The 23953-nt window shown below is 41.0% G+C and overlaps 2 protein-coding genes across 2 annotated transcripts in view; one reads left to right on the forward strand and one right to left on the reverse strand.

Moving 5' to 3' along the window:
- ube2o (ubiquitin-conjugating enzyme E2O) overlaps window positions 1–19181 on the reverse strand; it is a 41454-nt gene extending 22273 nt beyond the window's left edge. The window contains exon 1 of the mRNA XM_053337164.1: window positions 18703–19181. Within this exon, the coding sequence (XP_053193139.1) occupies window positions 18703–19122 (420 nt within the window). The 5' untranslated portion in view covers window positions 19123–19181. The remainder of the gene's footprint in view (window positions 1–18702) is intronic.
- Window positions 19182–22052: 2871 nt separating this feature from the next.
- On the forward strand, window positions 22053–23718 carry aanat1 (arylalkylamine N-acetyltransferase 1). The gene is made up of 3 exons (XM_053332353.1): window positions 22053–22200; window positions 22645–22799; window positions 23413–23718. Exons 1-3 carry the CDS (start codon window positions 22053–22055, stop codon window positions 23716–23718), a joined length of 609 nt encoding a protein of 202 aa, XP_053188328.1.
- The last annotated feature ends 235 nt before the right edge of the window (window positions 23719–23953 follow it).

The following is a 23953-nucleotide window of genomic DNA, read 5'->3' on the forward strand; positions in this document are numbered from 1 at the left end:
CACACACACACACACACACACACACACAACTGAGCTTCTCTCAGCTAAAAGGTTTAGATGAAGAGGGAGGAGGGGTATAAAGTATGAAACTTTTTTTTTTGGACAGACACACATACACCATCCTCCTCATTAATATTCTTTTAGTGCATCATGCTGCAGTGCGCTGCTGTGCTAACACACATCCTCAACAGTTCAAAAACACTGTTTAAAATCAATAGCATGCTGTAAGAGAGAGCGAAGACACAATGAAACAACAACTTAGGTCACTCTGACCCCGACCTTAACTTCTATTACAAATCATGACCAGCATGTGAATGTACTAGTCGACAAGCTGGTTATTAATGGCTGGTTGGAAGAGTTAAATAACTCTTAATGCACGTGTGTTTTTTAAAAGATACACCACCATGCAACAACTGTATCAGTCAGTTACACAATTTGTCCTAAATTCTGTTCCGCTGCACCACAGTGGGCCTGATTACTCTCCAGGAAACAAGCAAAAGGAAGGAGAGTAGTTATCTCACTCATTATAGTAACATGAACTTGAAAAAAATATCTTTCATACCCCTCATTAGGCTGCTACTTCCCCATGAATGATAGAAGTGTTGTGATGCTTGAACAGGTGAATGGTGAGGGAGCAAGAGAGAGAGAGAAAAAATAACTGAGGAGAGATTTAAACAGGAGCAACTGCTTTGCTGCATTAGGCTGAATTATCTGAATGTGGGTAGAAAACATTTACAGTTGTTTACAGGTTTGTGTTTTCTACGTCAAATGTGTACTGTTGAGTTTCAAACTGTGACAGAGGATTAAACAATTGGGTGACCTTTCACTTGAGAAAAAACCCATTGTATCACAGGTTTGATAAAATAGAAATGCTCTCTCAGGTTGTAGTTTGGTGTATTTGGTCCAAACCGAGGAACATTACTTTTAGTTTTGGTTTGTTTTATTGCCACACCTGGACGCTATGTGGAAAAATCAGATGGAAAGCAAGTCACACAGCAGCTGTTTGGCTCTTTTTGAACTTATTGATGCTCTCTGGAGTCATAACGAGCTCACAAAGAAGAAACTCAGTGTGAGCATCAGTGTAGACTGAACTGGACTTCATATGTTATAAATAATGATGAACAGGTACACACAGGACAAAGAATGGGGACGTCTAGTACTGTAACATCATAGGGGGATGCTTACTTACTTCCTGTTATTAAATTATATTTGGGACACTTTCATATCTCGCTTTATATTTTTATTCTTTTGTTTAATCTGATTTATTCTGAATTGCCTTGCTGTTGAAAGCTGCTATGAGAAGAAAGTTCACTTGACTTGCCTACTGTGCAGTTCCTCTCAGTTTTAATGAAGAACTTCAAAAATGCACACACAACACGACACATCTTTTCACTTTAAGATTGATCGGGGAAATTCCTGTTCCTCAAGTGTGTTACCGTGGTTACAAAATGAGTTGGCGTTTTCGGGTTGTGAACTGTCAAGAAAGCAATCAGTAGATGGATTTTAATCTTTTGAATTTAAGGTAATTTATGACATATGTATAATAAAATCCATCTTTTCAAGTGGTTTCAGTTTCATTGTCAGCTTTCGAACCACCAGCCTAAACAAAATAGGACCAAAAAAGTGAACAGAGTTTGGTGGAACCGTGACAAACTGATAAGGTGTGAACGCAGCCTCAGTGTGTGAGTGGATGTTGACAAAATGCCAAATACAATGTTACTAATGTGAAGCACACAACTCCTTAATGCACCTTGAAATCAAAGCTGTGTATCTGACTTCAGAAATCACACACACACACACACACAGTATCTGCAGTGATTTATGTATTTCTTCAGTGACACAGTCTCAGATACATGCATGTCCATACTGCAGAGTGTATAGCACTCATTAGAACAAGACTGAGACACTTTCCCTCTTCATCTCATATGCACACACTCAGTCTCACATGCTCACTGCAAAATTATCAGAAAACCAGACGGCGAGGTTAGAAACAAAGCAGCAGCTGACTGTTGCTATGGCTCATGTAGCGAGAATGAGAGGAGGCCCACTTGCTCATATTAGGTGTGTCTGTGTGTGTGTGTGTATGTGGCACCTGGTTGATAGAAGACAACACTGGCCACCTCTTGATCCAGGGCAGTAATGTAGAAGAGGCCTGACTGATTAAATGTAATCGATGGAGGACAGTAATTGCTCTGACTCCCTGGCCTAATTAACACTAGTCATTATTTAGGTGCTGCACAAGGAGGAGGAAGAGGAGGAGGGGGGGGGGGGGGGGGGGGGGGGCACTGCAGAGGACTGCGGTTCAGGCTCAGGGGCCACGCCTTTTCTCCACTCTGACGGCTTTTCTGTACGAGGCTCTCTCATCTTTCATCCTCATCTAATACTGCCAAGAGATGTGAGCCGCAGGAGGAAGCCAACTAAACACAGGTGGCTTCAGTAGTAACAGGTATACACACTCTTCCCTGTACTATATATTCAGACGCTGCTGAGTATCGATCCATGATAAAGAAGATGTGGCTCCATACAACGCTACATCCTGCACCTCAGCTTTCAGCCTGCTGCATCGTCACAGTTCTTGGGTAATATAAAATAATTCAAATTATTCTGGAGAGAGGCCTCACCCTCAACTCTGCTGTTTTTTTATAGCCAAGATCTCCAACTTCCATATTTGACGACTAATGGGTTTTTAATGGGTACGACTTTATCAAACCGTATAAGTCTTATTCCTTATGTGAGCACATTTATAGAGCTATGGTGGACTTTTAAAGACTCCACGCATCCATGCAGGTGTTTTAAGTTCAGTTTTAAGTATCTTAGTTCACTGACATAAAGCATATTTAACATGTCACGGTAGAAACGTGTAAATAAAGAAATTATTATGGCTGAATTCCATTATATTTCCAAATTCATCCATCCAAATTTTAAGAAAAATTAGTAACAGATGCTTTTCTTCTGGTGGGATGAGGCAAAAAATGAAAAAAATACAAATAAACAGCAAGTCTTTGTAGCTGCTGTTGATGTAGCAATAAACAAATGAATAATCAATCATCTTTACAGCCTGATACCTTCTGCTCGCTGCCACAAGAGAGTGCTGACTAACTGGAGGCTATAGATCAGGACACACAGGAAGGCTGCACACAGCTCTATAAAAGCCACAAGGCTTTTTACCCACACAGACCACTGTATAGCACACAGCATCTATTAAAGAGCAGTCTCCTTTACAGTATTGTTTGATGCAGATTCAATGAAAAAGGGCCAACTGAAAAAGCAAGAACAAAAGAGAGGTATCGAAAAGGGAGGAAAACAGGCAGAATATTAAATGAGAGACAGAGCCTCAAAGAGGGAGCGAATATAAGATGGAGAGACAGAGAGTCGGATATGAAGGATACTCAAGAGAGTCAATCATGGAAATGGAAGAAATAAATGGAAAAATTCAGAGGAAACAGATGAAAAAGATGGCGATGGGAAGGAGGGTACAAGGAGAGGCAGACAAGGGTGTGACGGAGAGAAAATCGAGATTGAGCAGCGAAGGAGGTGCAGAGGAGACAACAGTCAGCCCAACAAGTGGGAGATCGAGACAGATCCCTGGAGAAAGAGAGGAAGACAGAGAGGCAAACAAGAAAAGCAAGTGCCAGAAATAGACGAGAGCACAGCAAACACAGCAGATAGTGAGACAGAAAAAAAAAAGGACGGGAGGGGAGGTAAGAAGGGGTAGAGAGAGAGAGAGGGAGAGAGAGAGAGAGCAGACAGTCTCCCCACTGGGCAGGGCCGATACTGCGGAGCGAAAAGGGGAGGATGAGACGACAGGAGAGACAGGAGAGACAGGAGAGACAGGAGAGACAGGAGAGGAAAAAGGGCTGGTGGGATGGATGCAGGCAAGTCACTTTAGAGTCTGTCTATTCCCCCGTGTGTGGTGCGTGTGTGCGTGTGTGCGTGCATGTGTGGTCTATACAGCGAGAGAAAGAGAGGATCAAATGAGATCCATTATCTCAGGGCAGGAGCCGGACGACCATCCAGTCAGCACCATATTACGTCAACATTCTCCAACACTGGTCTACTGGGACCACAGAGGGAGGAGTGGACTGAGGTGAATGGGGGGTGGGGGGTGGAGTCATTGGGGGGAGGGGGAGAAAAGAGGATGCAGGGCAGGAGAGTAATAGGAAGAGGAAGAGGGGCTGAGGAGAAAACAGAGATGGAGGTGAGAGAAAAGAGAAAAACAAATGAAAGGTGGGGTCGGGGGGTAGGTGGGGAAGAGACTATCATGTCAGATTTACACTAAATACACCAGTGATGTCACCCCCACTGTGGTACATGTGGGAATTTTTGGGCAGGCTTGGATGTGTCCGACACAGACATGCATCAACATAAACTCTGCTGTCAACGACCTAAAAATAACCAGTGACCAATAATCACTCGTTGATAATAAAAGTAAAGAAACCTCACAACCATCCATATCTCACGTGTTTGCTTTATTGATAAACATGTGAAGACTTGTAGGTTTTAGCTGCAAAATACTACATTAATCATTTCTCATTATTAAATATTTAAAAGGTTTAAAACAAGAGAAAGTGAAAACAGTGTGGAAGCAAAGGTGCAAAAAAAAGGGACATGAAGGACAGGACAGAGGATTGGAGATGAAAGAAAGTGATAGACAGACAGAAGGTGGCTGATAGAAACTGGTCTGGTTAGTAGTGAAGCAGAGGAGAATGATGAGGTGACAGTTGTCCCGTTTCACACGGACAACAAGTCAGTCTCGCTGTGAAAGCTCTGAACCACAGGAGGGTTAGAAATGGTCAGAGCTCCCCAATGCTCCTCAACCTACTGCCATAGATGACATCTTCCAAATCCCCTCCAACCCAAAAGGTTTTATTTCAAGAATTTACTCTAACATTTCATTTATCAAAGTAACTCCTCTCAATAAAATTAAAGAGAATTGGGAGAGAGAATTTGGGGAGGTTATACCTGAGGAGACCTGGACGGAAGCCTTAAAGAGAGTTAACAGTACTACCTCATGTGCAAGGCTGGGTGTTATTCAGTTCAAGGTATTACACCGTGCCCACCTCTCCAAGTCTAGACTGGCCAAATTTTATTCTGATGTTGATGGGACCTGTATTAGATGTCGGGCGGCTGAAGCAACATTAACACACATGTTCTGGTCGTGCCCCTCTCTCTCAGGGTACTGGTCGGCAATATTCAGTATTCTTTCACAGGCACTATCTCTAAACTTGCAACCCAACGCTTACACTGCCGTCTTCGGTACGGTGCCAATGGTAGAGCAGGTTTCGACCAGACATAAAGACATTATTGCATTTGCCACCCTTCTTGCTCGCAGAAGGATTTTGTTACTCTGGAAGTCCTCCAAACCGCCCAGCATCTCCTTATGGTTGAGTGACATTATGCTTTACTTAAGTCTGGAAAAGATAAAATACACTCTTAGAGGGTCAAAAAATCTGTTCTACACCACCTGGGATCCAGTAATTTCTTTCATTAACGAACTGAAAACCCTCCCCGACAGTCCATGACACCATGACTATTATGGCTTTTGTGGGATGATTATATATATATATATATATGTACATGACAACGCGTGTCTAGTGCAGCCTCCTCATCTACTCCCCTTTTATTTCTTTTATTTCCTTTATTTCTTTTTTCTTTTATTCCTACATGACCTCCATTTTATTTTGTATTCTTCTCTCTGTTTAAACACTTGTACAATTTGTTTTCCTAAAAACACTGTAACTTCTATTTATATGTATCTTACACTACTCAGGTTTTTGTTTGGTTAGGGGTGGGGGGATGGGAAATTTGTGTTCACTTGTGTTCTGTAAAAGAAAATGTTTGTCTTTTCCTATATGATTGTCCTCGCATTATCTTCAATAAAAAGATAATACAAAAAAAAAAAAAAAGAGACAATTTAGTTCAAAACTGAATTTGATTTATGTAACCCTTGTGAATGAAACAATAAATTATAACTTGAATTGTTAAAAAAAAAAAAAAAAAAAAAAAAAAAAAGAAATGGTCAGAGCTGTGTTTTACCCTCCCCTCTTTCTGCTAAATTTGCACCTCCTCCTTCACCTGCTAGGAGGCCTCATCGCCTACCAAACATCCTCACGCATGCTGGCTCAATTAAAAAAAAGAGTAGATTCAGGATTTCTTGTGATACTGATGAAGATGTTTTTGGTTGCTGTACTTGATGCAGCGTCAGTGCTGAGTTTCACCATCCTCCATGCAGTAACTTTACCAATCTGATACAAGCACGAGACCTCACATACACCTTACAATAAATCCTTTATCACAGTGAATTTGAATATAATGTCACAGTATCGATATTCATTGTGATGTAATAAATGTTTGGGAGTGTGTAAATGGATCAAAAAGTGTAAAAATATACTGGACCCTATACAAGATTTAACTAAGAAGGATGAAGGTCCACACACTTTGATGCAATTTCATTTGCGGATGTCTCATTAAATTGCGTCTAATGGAGCTACAATGTGCGGACCCTCATCTTTATTATTTAGTTTGTAAATGGATAAAATCACCAGGCGGAAATATCTGTGTGTGTTAAATCCAGCTAATTAAATGTCAAAGAAATCAAGATCTGTCCATCACATTGATGTAGAAATCACAATATTTTCATCAAAGTTACCACGCTGGCTGTTACCTGGAAGTGTGTGTGTGTGTGTGTGGGGGGGGGGGGGGGGGGGTGTATCTGTACTGAAACAACCAGCAAACAAAAAAAGATGTTTCAGTTTCTAACAATTCAAATCGTACAAACATTTATTTAATCAAATACTCATTTTATGTGGGCCAAACACAGCTGTGAGTAAAGAGCTGTGGATGCAGCTCACAAAGATAGATTTTGAACAGTTTCCTGGAGGTCTACTTCTTCGGGTCACAAACTGGAGCCACTGACTGAAGTGCATCTGTTGTGTTTTTGACAAGACGCCTGAAGTCCAAAGATATTTAGAGGAAGAGCTTCTGACGTCGTCTACTTTTCAATCCAAGCAACTAAATATATTTACAGAGAGCTGCTGGAGAGGCAAAGTAAGAACGTGTGTTGAAATGATCTCAGATGGTGTGCATAAGAGATACAGAAACTCAAGGCTGGTCCAGCGTCTGGTCTACATCCGGAGATTCAGGACTTTCAGACAACTGGAGGAAGACCTGGCAAAATCTATCAAGACCCTTGATGGGATGGAGGAAAAGATGGAGTATCATCGTTATCGATGGTATCCCTGAGGAAAAAAGGTGATAACTGGGAAATGTCAGAAATGAAAGAACAAGAAAAACCAGGAAAGAAACTGGGCCTGAATGTGAAGGATACTGATATAGAACAAGCCCACAGAGTCGGGAAGTCAGATAAAAGTAGGGCGAGACGGATCATAGTAAAAACTCCTGCACTACAAGGACGAGCGGATGATACAATCGCAGGCTTAGAAACTTAAAGGAGCACAGATTTACATTAATGAAGACGACTCTGAATTTATCAGGAAGAAAAGGAAGGAGATGATGCCTGAGCTGAGAGAGGGGTGATTCTGCCACGTTGAGGTTTCAACAAGCCAATCATCAAAGCCAGAAAAGAACTATGTATGTCTGACTTTATGAACCAAAGCAGCTTCTTCTCACAAATAATGACATTGAGTCCTTTAAAGCTACTAGAACGAGCTGCACCTTTAGAGAGAATATGCAGATCATCCACTTCTATACAGATGATAGACTGAATAGTAGTTTTTAATATGATTGTCATGAAATCAGCTAATGGGGATCGTTTAAATAAAATCAGTAGCATCAGAGGGCCTGGAGGTGTTTGACAGCAGATCCAGGGACTTTGTGGAGAAAGAAACTCCAGCCCAGAAACAAAAACTGCTTTTGTACTTTGTAGAGGAAGCGTTGAGCCGCTCAATGGCTGATGAAAAAAGCCTGATGGCCAGTGTGTCTGGTGGCGCTCTGGTTTGTTTATGGGCCTGCTGTTGGGCGGGCCTTGACCTGGAACACCTGCAGGTGGCTGAGCAAACAGCGCTCAAGGATGCATATCAACCGTCATAAACTCATTTAAGGATGTTATGCTGCTAATTTGGATCCGCCTGTACTGTTTGAATTATCCAGCAGTGACTGTTAGTAACTGTAAACCATGACATCAGCTTCAAAAAGACATAATACTACTGTCGAGATTAGCTAAACCAATTATTGTAGTAATTTAGAGAGACACCTTACTATACCATCACTGCTCACCAGTGACCATATTGGAGGGTTAACACAAGCACACAAAAGATCAATGTGATTATTTAGGAGTGAAACGTGTGCATATGGAAGCTGACGGAGTAAATGGCTTCACTGCTAAGTTAATTAGAGTATGTGAGGTAAATAACTAGAAGTAGCGAATGTGTTGGCTCCAGTCTGCTCTGTGGGGAGCTGCTGTAGCCTCTGAACACCGCCGAAAGCCACTTCAAAACATACTCTAACCGCTCATTTATAAACTCATGGGTGTAGATGCAGAGCTGCAGGACGAGTTAAAAAGTATACATATATGTTGTGATGTGTTTCTAAAAGTGGTGAAACTGTCCAACTATGTGACAGAGAAAACAATAATTTAACTATTTGACTATCTTGAATGCATTTTGGTAATTCAGAGTCCACTGTAGTCATCATAATCAGGAGCAGAGGAAGGATGGGAGCTGAAAGAAATGTGTGTGAAGACGTATGTTATTCAGCTCCAGTCAGCGGTGATGTTTTGGTTTTTTTTAGACTTGTGCAGTTGGATGGATGGGGGGCAGGGGGTAGGGGGCAGGACCAGGCTGAAAAATGGGAGTCACCCTGTGGCCACATCATCCAGCACCTGCAGTGCTCTTCCTATTTAAAATTGATTTTCACAGCCTCCCATATATCACCAACAGACCTCAAAAAAAAAGAAAAAAAAAAGAAATCAGCCAGTTAACCACACCCGCCTTCAGACTAGGGTGGGGAAACTGATCCTGATCCCCCTCCCCCTCCCCCTCCCAAAAAGCCTGTGTGACACATGTTTTTACATCCACTGTTAAAAGGGCAATAAAAGATACTTTAAGTGTTTTTTAATTGCAAAAAGATTTACCTCCAGTGTAAATAAAACCAAGGAGTTTCTACACAAAAACCCTCTGACAGACTTTATATGACTCTTCTGCTCCTGCAGCTGTCACCAGTTCATTCTGTATACGTGTATACAATGAGCCAATGATGTGTACAGAAAGCTCCTCAAACTGACTCATTACTTTCAAAATCGGATTTGCTGAGCAGGTGGCGTCTCTGACAAAAAAAAAAAAAAAAAAGCCCAATAAAAAGGTAAAAACAAGCCGGGAGTCTCTGCTCACTTCATAAAACATTATGTTCAACTAAAATCAACTGTCCATGACATCGTTTGATAGTTACAACTAAATGGTTGCAGCATGAAATAAGATACAGGGATTTCTTTTAAGCAAATGTGACAATGACGCGGAGAAGTTCAATGTATTTAACTTAAAATCAGACTTCAGAAAAGTGCCTCTGTGTGACGGTGTACAGTCACGCTGCTAACCTGACGGCTCTGTAACAGCAGCAGGACCAGGATAGCATGCTAAGTCAGCGCTCCAGAACAGGCCAGGAATTTAAAATGGCTCGGAGAGCAGAGGGTGGGCCCTTACCATTTCAAGGACTAAAAGCCGGCACATTACCATAACAGCCATCTGCTACCAGACTGCCTGCCTGTCTCATTACTGCCTCTCCAGACACATTTTTGTTTTCTTTCTATTTTTCTTTCTCCACGTCTGTGAGTTTGAGATGCAGGTGACATTTTCATTGGTATTCAGTACTTGCCTTTCTTCATCTCTCCCTACCACTTCCTCACTTTTTCACTCTCTCTCTGCAGCACAGTCAGTCCTGACTGCTGCAGGACAACAGGAAGGGCTGTTGTCCTCATTACCCCCCTGGACTCCTCCACCCCCTCCACTTGCTACACCCCCACAATCATAGCAGCTGCTTCCAGGGGAGGAGCTCATGGTCGGGGGCGTCACACCTCACCTCGACCCCCTTCTTGCCCTGACTCCCACCTTATCAAGGAGCAGAGCCTTAATTAAGGCAGCAGGGCAGGCCAGACTTGCTGCATCACCACACAATGCACAGAGTTAGTGTACAATCCATCTGGAGGTCTCAGCAGCGCATTAACACTAGGGATGCAACGGTACTCTGTAAAATATTGAACCGTTCGGTCCGCTCTGCATGGAACAATGCGCCCTTATGGACCGCGAGTGATCGGTTTTGCAATTCATTTTGCATTGATGTTTTATAGGCCACTGTGTGTGTGTGAGTCTGTCCAGGCAGGTGAAAAGCCCTCCCCACGACTTAATGTCCAATCACTGTTGTGTTGTGCCTCCACCTATTCACCCCCTCTCACACTGTTGAAACTGGAGCCAGGTTCAAAGTGCAGCTCACACACAGAAGCAGAAAAAAAGAAAACAAAGAGGTATGGCCAGTACTAGTGGAGGAGTTGAGAGGCAAAAGTCTGAAGAAGCACCGGCTTCATTCAAATCTCTGGTATGGGTTAATTTCGGTTTCGCCGTTGAATACAATGACGAGGGAGTGAAAACTGTCTGCAAGCACAGACATCCCAACTCTCCTGGAAGTTCCGGGAGTCTCCCGCATATGAATAGCGGATCCCTGACGCCCGCAAATGAGATACAAACAAGAGTGCGCGCTAGAGAGTGACTGCGCTTGTGCGTGTGTGTGTGTTTGTGTGACTATCAATGCAGAGTGTGAGAGCAAAACATCCTTATAGCTCTGTGTTGCTGCTTATTAGACCAATCTCACCGAATGGTGCTTGATGAAATCTCGGGCATCCTCTGCATCCCACCACTTCCTATCTGCAGCAATGCACTTCTGTCCTTTGGTGGAGACCTGAAGGTTGCACTGCAGCAAGTGTTTGGTTGTGTGATGGTGAAGGGCCCGGCCGCAGTAGGCAGATACTCAAGGCGTACCGTGAAAGTGACAATTCTGGCTTCTGATATTCTTAGAAAATAAAGAGTGGGTTCTCCTTCAAAACAAAACATAAAAATGAACCTCAAGCATCAAAATCACAAGTGGTAAAAAAAAAAAAAAAAAACATCTAACCGGGTGCCATGGCAACCAAAGAGTAGAAAATCCTTCACTGCACAGGCTTCATATTGCACAAACTCACAAAACTATCAGGACACAAGACGTAGTTCATCAAGACATACAGCTATTAAATTTCATCTCAAACATCTCTGCACTCATCTGATGTTTCAGCTCCTCCTCGTAACCATCTCTCTATCTCTCTACTCGACCCTGAAGAAGAGCACAGCGTCTGACTATCATTACAAAGAAATCAAATACACAAAAGCATATTTAATTCATGCCTCCGTCTTCTAAGTATTCTGAGTCTGGACACGCTTTGAGAAAGTCTGTCTCAAACTTTTTTACTGATACTGTAGTTTTGAGGTCAGTGAGGAAAATAATAATCTTGACCTGAATCAGTGACAACGCGGTGTCCTTGTGTTTAAGCGATTATGTACAGTATCTATTACCAGAGACATTATAATAAGAGGAGACATATCACTCCCATTGAAATGCATAGGGAAACTACGTAACGCCAAGATGGCCGGTGTTTGCACATGTCCCGCCTCTTCTGGTGCCGTTGCTCCAATCATTTTGCTGGTCCTACGCGGTCACGTTTTTGCGACACTTGGAAGTCATTTTCAACAGCGACATTTTAAAACACATGATCAGCAGTTTATACTACTTTGTGTACATATATTTTGTAATGCTTTATCCAAAATTGTGGCATGATGTGGGAAAGTGTGACTGTGAGCAAACTCCTGTCTCTGCTGTGAGCGTAAGATGACGTCTTGCTGTCAGTGCCTGCCGTAAATGAAGACTGTCGTGAAGTATTGCGCATGCGCAGTCCAAGATGCCTGTAAGGAAAAAGGCTTTTAAAACGTTAATTTGATACCAAACCATCAAACCCTTTCAGTGATTATAGTTTGATTTTCATCGGGATTTCAAAACATATGTTTTTTATGTCCCTTAGACCTCGGAAAATGGAGATACAGCTCTCTCCCTATTCATTTAGATAGGCGGTTGGTCTTCCTATGGCCAAATAGCTGCCCGGAGGCGTGGCCAATTTTGCCGCCGAGTGAGTTGACTTGCCTTAGAAGGACTTTGCTATTACCTTCTGATTAAAACTCACAGGAGGTTCAGACACACTGAGCATCTGGTCTCATGCACCTCTGCAGTAGAAAAGTAGCACTTAAGGTGAAAGTTGTACTGTCAGTGGCCAAAAAATGGACAAAAACATCAGACAATCATAGAAATTGATGTCATGCTTTTAATGCTTACTGTATAGATAACAAGCTGAAGTTATATAAATTATGACTTCGCTACAGAGTGTGCAATGTAGCACCTGAGATAGAGAGCGAGAGAGCTAGAGTGAGAGGAGGAGGCTGTCAGTCTGTTGTCCCTTCCAGCTAGTGTTAGCACAGTGATTCAGATTATTAGCATCTACCATGATCAGGTTAGCTGATAGTACACAGATGAAGTAAGTACCAGTTTATAGCGGACAACGCGATTGATCCACGATTCTCTGGATTGTCCTTAAATTGGTTAAAATACAGGACTTAGAGACACTGAAGCCTCATTCATTAACAATGTGTACGGCTGAGAAACCAAAGCAGAGTGCAGTTATTTAAAACCTTTAACTTCAGGTTTGTAGTCGGGCAGAGTTTGCTGCACATATTTCCCCGTTGTCAGGCTGCTAACTTAATCCCGTCCCCCTTGTTTCTACAGTTTGACTGATGGTGCTTCATTTGTGCAAATTTGATTACAGGTGTAGTTTTGCAGTTAATTTACTTTCAGCTGACAGTGCAAACATTTCAACGACTACTAACTATCAGCTGCACTAAAGACCAGCGTCCAGTGTGTTTGGGTGACTGCTCAAAATTTACAGGGACTACAGTCTAGTCATTTCCCTCAGGCCTTTCTAATGCTCATGAAGGGGAGTCACAGTAGATAAAACCCTCTGTCAAAGCTTATTTTATTATACGTTACCTACTGTGATAATCCTTAAGACAACATTTTATGGTAAATCAATTAAGAAGCTATTAATGGATAAAATAACCAGTCAGGTGTCTGTTTTTGGTTAATCCTCCTTATATAATAATATCCTCAACTGATGAACATAATTATGAATAAAATCCAAATTCTGCCATAAAGCTGCACTGACACACCCAAAGCTTTTAAAGTAACAGCTTTCTTATTATTTCTGTCAGGAGACAAATATATATTGTGCTATTTGTATCAGACAGTTGTTTTAGCCTGTCTATGTATATTGTATCTGTCCCTATTAAATAAACCATGATGAGAATAATAATAGTAATAATAACGTCTCTAAGTACATATGGCCATATCAACACTACACAGATGCTCCAGTGATTTCATTTGTGTCGTCTTGATTGAACTCACATCTGTTTACATCCATTCACATCTTTCCACCTACTGAGTGGAAAGATGTGTAGAGTGTGATAAATGATGACACATGTTCTATATAGTATTACAATATCATGCGATATATTATGATATAAATTCATATCTTATTAAAGTATTTTATTAAGTACAACCAGATAAAACTAGAGTTGACCCAAATGCCTCAAAGCTTTGAAGCACAGTAGTCAAAATCAGTATTCAAATATTTGATTCATCTACCACACAGGATATGTGACTACAGCTTTGGCAAAAATGTCCAAAAAATCATTAAATTGTTCGTCTGCAATAACTAATAAATTATAAAAACTAACTATATAATTTACTAACTCATTTTTTGAAGATGACCCCCAAAAAGATGAATGCCAGATGTGCAAAAAAGAAAGTGGCACATCGCAATGGCGCACATTAACTCGTTTTTCTATGGAGGCTAATGTTAGCATGACTTATACAAATGAGCAACTACGTTTTTACAGTCTAAGGCTGTCATTTATTTAATTGCATTGCGGCGGCCATGTTCACAGGTTGGATCGGCCACACAGCAGCGCGGCTCGAGCAGTCTCCAGAGAGGGCAGCTCTCCTGTGCTGGTTGTGTGTTTTACTGATAGTTGTTAGAGAATCTGGACGATGCAGATAAACTTACACGTTGACCTCGGTTGGTCATACGTCTTTTAATCCATCTTGTCAAAATAATACCAGTAGATGTGTTCAGTGCATCATGCAGGCCGACACGACTTTATTAAACTTGTATCATTTCTAACAAACCTGCACCAGCAAGGTTAAACATGAGTTTGTTCATTATTCCTTCTGGTGTCACTTTCTTTATTATTCAATATAACGAAGCAACAATGATAGTAGGAATGGCATTAGTTAGTTAGGATGTATCCTCATCGCCTTGACTCATCAATAATTTGCATCTAATGGCTGCTGCTGTGTGACAAACTTCTCTAAAATCCTGGTTTTACTCTGAAAACCGATTTTATTAACCTTGAGAGAAAGTCTGACAAAAGGTGGCTGGTTTTAAAGCGTCGGTTCTCTCTTGTTTTAGCTGAGGTGCATCCCTTATGAATTATAAGGCGAAAGATTTTGTGGAAATATCATCTTGAAAGATACGCAACTTTGCATACTGCAGGGAGTCGTCGTAAATTATTGATTAGAGTCTTTGCTGTGCTCTCAGGATATACAGAGATATCGACCAAAAATGACCAATATGTCGTCTAAATTAAGCAACCAAACACATGTGACTCCTGATCAACACACACACACACACACACACACACGCGGGCACACTAGCACACACTAGATTGTTTGGGGACACAGGCGAGTAATGACACAGCATTAACAGGCCGTGTGGTGGGCAAACATCAGTGTCATTGTTCAAACTGAGCCTTTTTTGTGACAGTGGCTGAATGACACTCTGGCCAGAACTTTACTCATTTAGCTCAAATGACAAAACAAGGCTATAGCAGCACCAAAAATAGGCTTCTTCTGGTCCCATCCTCTGCCTCTGAGCTCAGCTTGTACAGTACGAGCTGTTTCCAGACCAGTCTTCCTTTAAAACCATGTGACCCCCTTTTTCCACACGGTCCAGGAGGAATCTGGATGTCGGTGACAGCAGGTTCAACGTTTCTATGCTAATTAAGAATTGGACTCATTCTTGTTGCAGCGTGAAATAAAAAAATCGAGCCATAACTCTGAAATCCTACAGCTTTAACTGATGACTTGCACATTCAATGATGAATTAAACAAACGTTGCCAAACTTGCAAGTGCTATATCTGGCATCCAAGAAGCAGATTAATTAAGCGACTGCAAAGTTACTCAACATTTATTGTGCTCAGTATCACCCTACATAGGTGTTTTTACATCATGCTTCATTTTTGAGTCAGGGGCTTCAGCTATGGCTGTGTACGCAGGTTAACCAGCCGAACTTTAACACCCATTCACTCCAAAACACTGTCACCTGCTTTCAGCCTACCACCGCCATGTTCACTGTGACTAATAAACTCATCCAGCTGGTGTGAAGTGATGTGATTAAACAAACACCAGAGGTTACACTCACACCTGCTTTGGGCTGAGATTCGACGATATTCCATGAGATCAAAGATTAATTAATTGGAAGCTATTCTAATAACCCTATTTTGATGAATCATCTTTTAAGCAAGTCTACCTTGAATTCAGCTTGTTTAATATAAATGGAATATTAATATATGTTTGGGGGTTTGGGGAACACTGTGTCCAAATATCACCTTAGGCATTTTTCACTGTTTTAAAGAGCTAACTCACAGAAACTGAGGAAGAGTTTATAGTAAATGGGTCAATGACGTGACGCCTACATTTTAAGCCAAACTGCATTATTTTCAGTTAGAAAAAGGTTTAAATGGATAAAAGAAATACCATATATGTCTAGTACCTTAACAATTCAAAACCTACAAGTTATTAGTAATGTTTCTGTTATTTAAAGTGACAAAATATCATGTGGTGCGACCATTGCAGAGTGTTTTCAATGACAGATATGTCCTAGATTAGCAACTTTTATATTCAGTCAATGATTTATTTGCATTCATTCCTTTATTTTAGTATTTGGAATATATTTTTATGAAATTTGAGTGATTTTTTCGAATATTTCAGAAGCAACAGTTTACGTTTAATTTTTGTAAAATATCATGAGAAAAATACACTTGGCAATTCTGCATTTATTAGTAACGTATTATTTACTTCTAACTGTTATAAATCTATTTTATCAGATCACACTCCCATGCAAGGTAAAAACTGCTTGCCATTGGCAGTGTGTTAATTCTGACCCTGCAGCAAGTATGTATGTATGTGTGTACCCTGCTAGGAGAAGAGAAAGGTAAAAACTGTAAAAAAATTAAAGCTAAAAATAAAGCATCATGAAGTACATATCACTCTTGTATGTTTTTCATTACCTGAAAGGATTGCAATTTTTGTATGCATGTTCATCTACACTTTATAGAGTATAGAGTATTGGACCATGTGTCCATGACACCTACATGAGCATTCATGATATCCCTTTTAAATCCACAGGAAATAATATGGAGTTCCCCTTTTGTAACTATTACAGCTTCCACTCTTCTGGAAGGCTTTCCACAAGATTATGAAGAGTGTCTGTGGGGATTTTTGTCTGTTCATCCAGAAGAGCATTTCTGAGATCAGACATCAATGTTAGATGAGAAGGCCTGGCTCATAATCTCAACCCCATCTTTGTGATGAACTAGATGTGGTCTGCCACTTCACAGCTGAGTTGCTGTTGTTCTTAAAACACTTGCACTTTTCAATAATACCACTTACAGTTGACAGTGAAATATCTAGCAGGGAACAAATTTCACAAACTGCCTTAGTGTGAAGGTGGCATCCTACAGTACCAAGCTTGAATTCATTGAACTCTTCAGAGCAACTCATTCTTTCACAAATGTGTGTAAATGCAGACTGTATGGCTAGATGCTTGATTTCATACACCTGAGGCAATGGGTCTGAATGAAACACCTGAATTCAATGATTAAGAGGTGTATATCAATACTTTTGTCAATAAAATATATCAATAGTTCAAAGTAAAATAGACTATACACTATAGATTTATGGCATGACTTTGCATTTCTGTCTCAGCTACCAATGAAGAAAACAGTAGGGAAAGATTCAATATATAAAATAAAGTCAGCTTTATATCACTAGATAAGTATTTCTGATCTAAATGATTGAATAATCAAAATTGATTTATTCCATTGTCAAGTTAAATGAAATGTTTGTTCATGACAAAGCCATGAAGGCGTGCTGCACTTATGTTTTAAAAAATGTTTATGAAATGCTTGAGTTTATAAAAATTCTGTGAAATTGTTATAAAACCACTGTTTTAATTCTATTTTGTATTGTATTGAAGTCATTGTTTTTTTTTGTTTTTTTTCCATGTATTTTTAATGATATGGAGGTCATTTGGTGCGACCATTCATCATGTGGTGCGACCAATAACACCAATATCTGTATTAAATTCAGAGTAAAATATCACTTTTCTGTGGCAGTAATATTAATCACTGATACAGTATGCTTAACTGAATTGTATTTTGACATTTTCATTTTCATTTCAGGAAAAATAAGTCCTACATACATTTAAGAATTCAACTGTGACATTATACAACATAAATATGACATTATTTACAAAAACTCAAAAGACATGCAAATAATTTGTTTCTTAACACTCAAAACTTGTAAAAAAAACAAACAAACAAGGAAATTCATTAATTTTAAGATGGATCATGGTCGCACCACATGACTTTTTTTTAAAGGTCAGTTCTAATTCATCGAGATGAAAACGCACATAAAACACCTAATTTAGTATGTTCATATGGATGTATGTGTAGTCATCATTCTTAATGTATGAACTATTGCAATAGATATTCCCATTTTTATTATTTTAAAATTGACCTGTTGAAAATCCTTATACGTCATTGACCCAAATGTATGTTATCAGGGCTGCAACTTACACAAATGTGTTGATTTGTCCGACCAACAGTGCAAAACATAGAGATCTTCAATTTTAATTATATAAAACCAGAGTAAGCCGAAGAGCTTCATATATGAGGCTGGAAACAAATGTCTAATCATTTTAGCCCCTAGTCAAAAGTTAAAGCTTCCTCCACCCTGTCTGTCACTTATTATGACAGGTCAGACTGGTTTGAAATGAGTGGCAGGTGTATTAGAGATGAGGAACTGAGATATTATTAAAATAATAATAAAAACAATGGCTGATCTGACACATGTGTGTTGTTTCTCAGGCCAAGTCACACCCAGCTGAGGATCCACACTGACTCAGATCAATAGGTGTAAGGTTGCTGCCACAGCCTGTAGTTACACCTCTAGATAGAGAGCCGCTGCCCGGCCGGTCACTCCTGTCTATGTGATGCATTAGCTGGACGCAGTGAGTCGGAACAAACCCTGTTCAGCCTGTCAGCACCAGCTGAGAGACATGAGGGTGTGATGAGCTAACCTGCTAACTAGCATGTGTGCTAGGCAGTCAGCGGGCTAGGATAGGTAGTGGGTTTCAGGCGGCAGGTGGATTAACGTAAAGTGAACTAGTCTCATAATCTCCTCCACACAAAATAAAACACTATAGCAATTTAAAAACGGGCCGGGGTAAGCAGACAGTGTCGGTGTGAACAGGTGACACCGTGGCTGCTGTGTGGTACCTTTGTCTCTCTGATGTCCTGCTTCCCTCCTTCAGGGTACCACTGGACGCGGACAAACCCCCTCCCGAGAGGCCGAGTCAGGGTGTCCACTGGGCTTTCCGTGTCCGAGCCACCGGGGGCTCGTCCTCCGCCTCCACCTCCACCTCCTCCTCCTCCACCACCGCCTCCGCCTCCTCTCCCTCCGCCATCATCGAGGTCCGAGTCCGAGTTGAAGTCCTCCTCGCCGTGAATCATCCGTACGAGGCCGAACCGCACCGAGCCGCGATACCGCCCTGACACCAGGTCGTGGGAGAACAGCAGCCGCTGGGAGCCGTCCGCCGTGGGGGAGAGAGCTAAGGATGGAGGCTCCGAACCCGGGCTGGCTGCGGGAGAGAGGCCCGGGCTCCGGGGGGGTGATGCTGCTGCTACGGGCTCCGCCATCGCTGCTGTTGCCAGGGAGTGATGCTGGAGCTCGAGGAAGGATGACGGTGTATGAAAAAAAGAAAAACGTAACCTGGAAGCAGTGCACGTGTTTACGTAGCTACGGAGAGCTGCGTACCAATGTGAAAGCGTCATCACGCAGGACCCTCCCTCCCTGTCTCTGTATCTCCACTGAGCGGCAGTGTGAGCCACAAATCTGTTTATTAATGAAAATGACTTATTACCCTAAAATTTGTGAGGGACTAATTTTTCCAACAATCAAAAAGAAGCAACGTGACTTGTCCCATTTGTTATCCACAACAAACTGAAAGAAGCACACAAAATTCTGCATAATAGGCTATATTATAGGGTTGGGAAGGTTAATTTGGAAATGTAATGTGTTACACTGACCAATTGAAAGTGAGGTCACACCTGTTATATTATCTTTATTTCATTATGATAAGCCTAAGTGTACTCTGCTATTCTCTTATTGTCACATGCTGTAAGTGAATAAACATGAAAAAAGGCATATTTTACACACCTTATTGTCAGTTTACAGTGAAAGTCATTTTGCATCTGTTGGCAGCTCTGTTTCTGATGTTTAGATTAAATATAGACTTACATATATGAAACTTGCTGTAGACAAAAAGACAAAACACACCAAAGACATCCCATTATATCTTCAGGATTCAGATCTCACAGCAGCACACTTTGTTTAACAGCAAGACAAACAATTCTTCAGCCTGTTGTGTTTAAATTGATAGATTTCAAACATCTGTTAGAGGGCAGAAGTTGGTATTCTCCATTATGCAGCTGTTCAAATCAATTAAAACAGGTAAACAGGACTGTATGTATTTTGTTGTAACTGTGAGTGGGGTAAAAACTACGCCTGAAAGTCATATCTCTGAATGTGTTATTATTCACATTCATACAGTCACATTAACCAAGCAAAAGTTTCCCCTATAATATAAAAAGTTTTTTGATATAATTTAACCTAAAGCTTATATATTTGAATTAACGTTTAATTTCACAATAATGCACTTTGTATCTGGCTGAAAGATAATTTTGTTCAAGAAAAATAAGTCGTGTGTGTGTGTGTGTGTGTGTGTGTGTGTGTGTGTGTGTGTGTGTGTGTGTGTGTGTGTGTGTGTGTGTGTGTGTGTGTGTGTGTGTGTGTGTGTGTGTGTGTGTGTGTGTGTGTGAGAGAGAGAGAGAGAGAGAGAGAGAGAGAGAGAAAGAGAGAGAGAGAGGGAAAATTAATCTGAAAACAGAATTTATATGTCTTTCTCTGCCTTTAATTGAATGACTTAACACACAATAATAGCTACATTCATATACATAAATAGAAAAAGATAAAAGCAAAGAAAATGAAAAAAACCAAAGATGATGTTCAGCTATGATGATGCTCATTAAATTGTTCTTTCATCTTCTCACTCTAAAACAGGGCCAGTTGGGACTCCTAGCAGAGACTAAAAACAGGTTTCTTACTAAGATGATTCATTCAACAACAACAACAAAAAACAAAGAAAAAAAACAAGAGTCTGCCTCCAATGAGACAAAGATTCAACAATCTTTTCTCATATCTCATTATATGTGGAGATATAAATAGAAAACGTATTTTCCTTTGAGATAAACATTCTAGTTTTTGTTCAGGAGTATGTTCTCCAACATGGTGACATTTCCAAAACAAACTGTCTCAGGACAAGAGCTGCTGGATACACATGATGGTCAAAGGCTGATATATCTGAAAGCTTTATTAATGAATGTATTGATTCTGTATTGATTCTGTATCTCTAATCTAATCCGCCAAGCAAGAGCAGGAAAGGTGAAATCGGATGTCCTTGTTTAATTCCTGAATAAGAAACAAGACAAACCTCTCATTTTAAATAGAACATGTGTTTTTATTCTGAGCTTGTGATTTACGTCTGTATATTCTGAATGAAGAGATATGAGCAGGTAAGTTTCAATTGTTCAGACAGCTGATTAAACCTATGGGAATCCTGACATGAAGCTTGATTACAAGAATATCGTATTCAAACAAAGCTTTAAGTGCTGAGCTCAGCGTTTATCTGGAGATGGAGTTTATTTCCATTTAGTTCTGTTCCTGATTTTTCAGATTTTTAAAAGTTGGTTATCTTGCTAACTAAGTTTAGTTTGAATTATTGAGATACTGAGATTATTATTTTTTTTAAATGCGACTTGAAATTCTTCACATATGTAGAGGTGACAAACAACCCCCTCCACACCCTGTAATCCTCTTACAGATCTGGAAAATAAAGCGTGGAAAAATCGTGAAGTCCACCTAAATGGACAATGGACAGCCAGTGGAAAGTCTCCCTTAGTGAAATCACATGAAGAGTGGTAAGTCGAGTCTTTAAGATGGCCCACTTAGTGCAATAACATTAATTGACTCTGACATTAAATGATTAACCAATCAGAATGACTCCTGTTTTACTAGCTCAATCTATTTGTATTCATCTACTAACAATCCCTGTTGTGGCCGAAGTGAGTCACTCTAGTTACAGTTAGACCTGACTGAGGTATTCTTATAAAAGTTTGTTATGTGTTTTGGTATGAAGCTCAACACATGATCAGTAAAATCCAAATCTGGTTTGAGGGTGGCATGACGAGGATAATTCTCAACACACGAATATCCCTCCTGACCCCGAGTAAATATGTTTATTGTTCCACTTACTCACGGGGAATGAAGGGTTTGGTCATCCAGCTCGCTTCAGGATTATAACCAACCACCCCTGCGCACTGTGGGTATAAATACTCAAGGTGCGCCACTCTCCGCTCAGTCTTGACCAGCAGTCCCGTTACGCATCAGATCAAGCTTTCAGAAGAGGAGAAACTCGTGTTAAAGTAGAGACCAACTGACTGTAAAGAGAGCCAAATCTCAGCACAGTTTTCTTTACTACACTTTGAAGCTTTTTGGGTAAAATAAGATCATGTCTCTGGTGAGCGCAGTGCATTTCATGAAGCCGCTCCACATGCGCTCCCCGGGGCCACAGGGACGCCGCCACACGCTGCCGGCCAGCGAGTTCCGCTCCCTCAGCCCGGAGGACGCCATCAGTGTGTTCGAGATCGAGAGAGAAGGTAAGATGAGTCTGTCTGCTTTACTTCATTGAGTTACATCACTTGCTGCCACTGTCTTAGTGAGGCACACAGGAACTTCATTCATTCATTTACTGCCACAGTTTCATATTAAGTCTAATACTAGCCTATATGTTGGTCTATATATCCACTGATTGATGATTGATTGATACATGAAATGTACAAAACAATACTTTTCTTGATTTTTTAAAATTAGATCATATCAATGGGTATCATGTAGCCTATATCTCATAAAATGAAGTTGCTATAGTAACCCCTCTTTCCCAAATGCAGTGGTAATTTGAGTTAAGGTGCATTTACCCTCTATAATATCTAGTTTATTCTTTCATCATACTTGCATATTTGTTAGAACCAGAGAGAAGAATATGCCTCTTCATGTGTCATGTTTGGTGGGGATCTCACTGACTCTTCTCCTTCCCCACACAGCCTTCATCTCAGTGTCAGGTGAGTGTCCTCTCCACCTGGATGAGGTGCGTCACTTCCTCACCCTGTGCCCTGAGCTGTCTCTTGGCTGGTTCGAGGAGGGACGGCTGGTGGCAGTCATCATCGGTTCACTGTGGGACCAGGAGAGGCTTACCACGGTAAGACAGAGCGGAGGACACCTGGACAGTGACTTAAAATGCAAGACTAGGTTCAAAACAGATTAGTGGAGGAGATTTAAGTGCATATTTATGGTAGAATGTGTCAGGAAATAGTAACAGACTCACCTACATCTGGTGGGAATAAGCTTCAGCACCATTTCCTCCTCTTCAAATATCACCACAGCAGTGAGTCTGTAAATCTACAATGAACTTTGGTACATTTTGTGTTCAAGATGTCCTAAGTCGCCATGAAAAAGATACTTGCATCTAGGTTTTCTTAAAACTGTGACAGAAAATGTTACAATGTAGTGTAACAACAGCATCAATAATGTCACCAAACTCATTTGGTGATGTTATTTATATGGGAATATTTATCAAAGGTTTGCTAAGATTAAACACCATGAGACTTAAACACTGAAATACAAACTAGTTCCTAAACAGTGGTGAGTAACTGGACTTCCTGTTGTTAAAACTAATCAGTAACACTGCTTCTTCCTGCCATTCAGGTTTCTTCCTGCACCTTTAAATGTTTTTGTTGTAACCCAACATGCTGTCCAACAGTATAATGCACTCACCTGGTCTAACAGATCTCTTCTTCTTCTCTATTTTCCAGGATGCTCTGACTCTCCATAAGCCCCACGGGACCACCGTCCACATCCACGTCCTGGCTGTCCATAGGACTTTCCGTCAGCAGGGAAAAGGCTCCATCCTGATGTGGCGGTACCTCCAGTACCTCCGCTGCTTGCCCTATGTCCGCCGTGCTGTGCTCATGTGTGAGGACTTCCTGGTTCCCTTTTACCAAAAGTCAGGTTTCAAGGTGCATGGCCCCAGTGACATCACAGTGGGGCCCCTTACCTTCATTGAAATGTTCTATCCGGTCCAGGGCCACGCCTTCATGCGTCGTAACAGTGGTTGTTGAGGACTGAGGGATTCTTAAACGTGGATTCTCCCCGGCTGTTGGTGGTGGTGGTGGGACCCCCCCGCCCCCGTCCTCCTTGGAAAACAGGACAAGGGGACAATTGAGCTGCTTTGTCGTACACAAGCTGCCAGCGCACCACTCGTGTTAGTGATCATCACTGTGAGTGAGACTTGTTCAGCAGCAGTGAGGTGTGTGTTCACACTGTGAGAGGGTTGGAAAAAAACAACAAACTGCC

The sequence above is a fragment of the Scomber japonicus genome, chromosome 2, assembly GCF_027409825.1.
Source record: "Scomber japonicus isolate fScoJap1 chromosome 2, fScoJap1.pri, whole genome shotgun sequence".
Taxonomy (NCBI): Eukaryota; Metazoa; Chordata; class Actinopteri; order Scombriformes; family Scombridae; genus Scomber; species Scomber japonicus.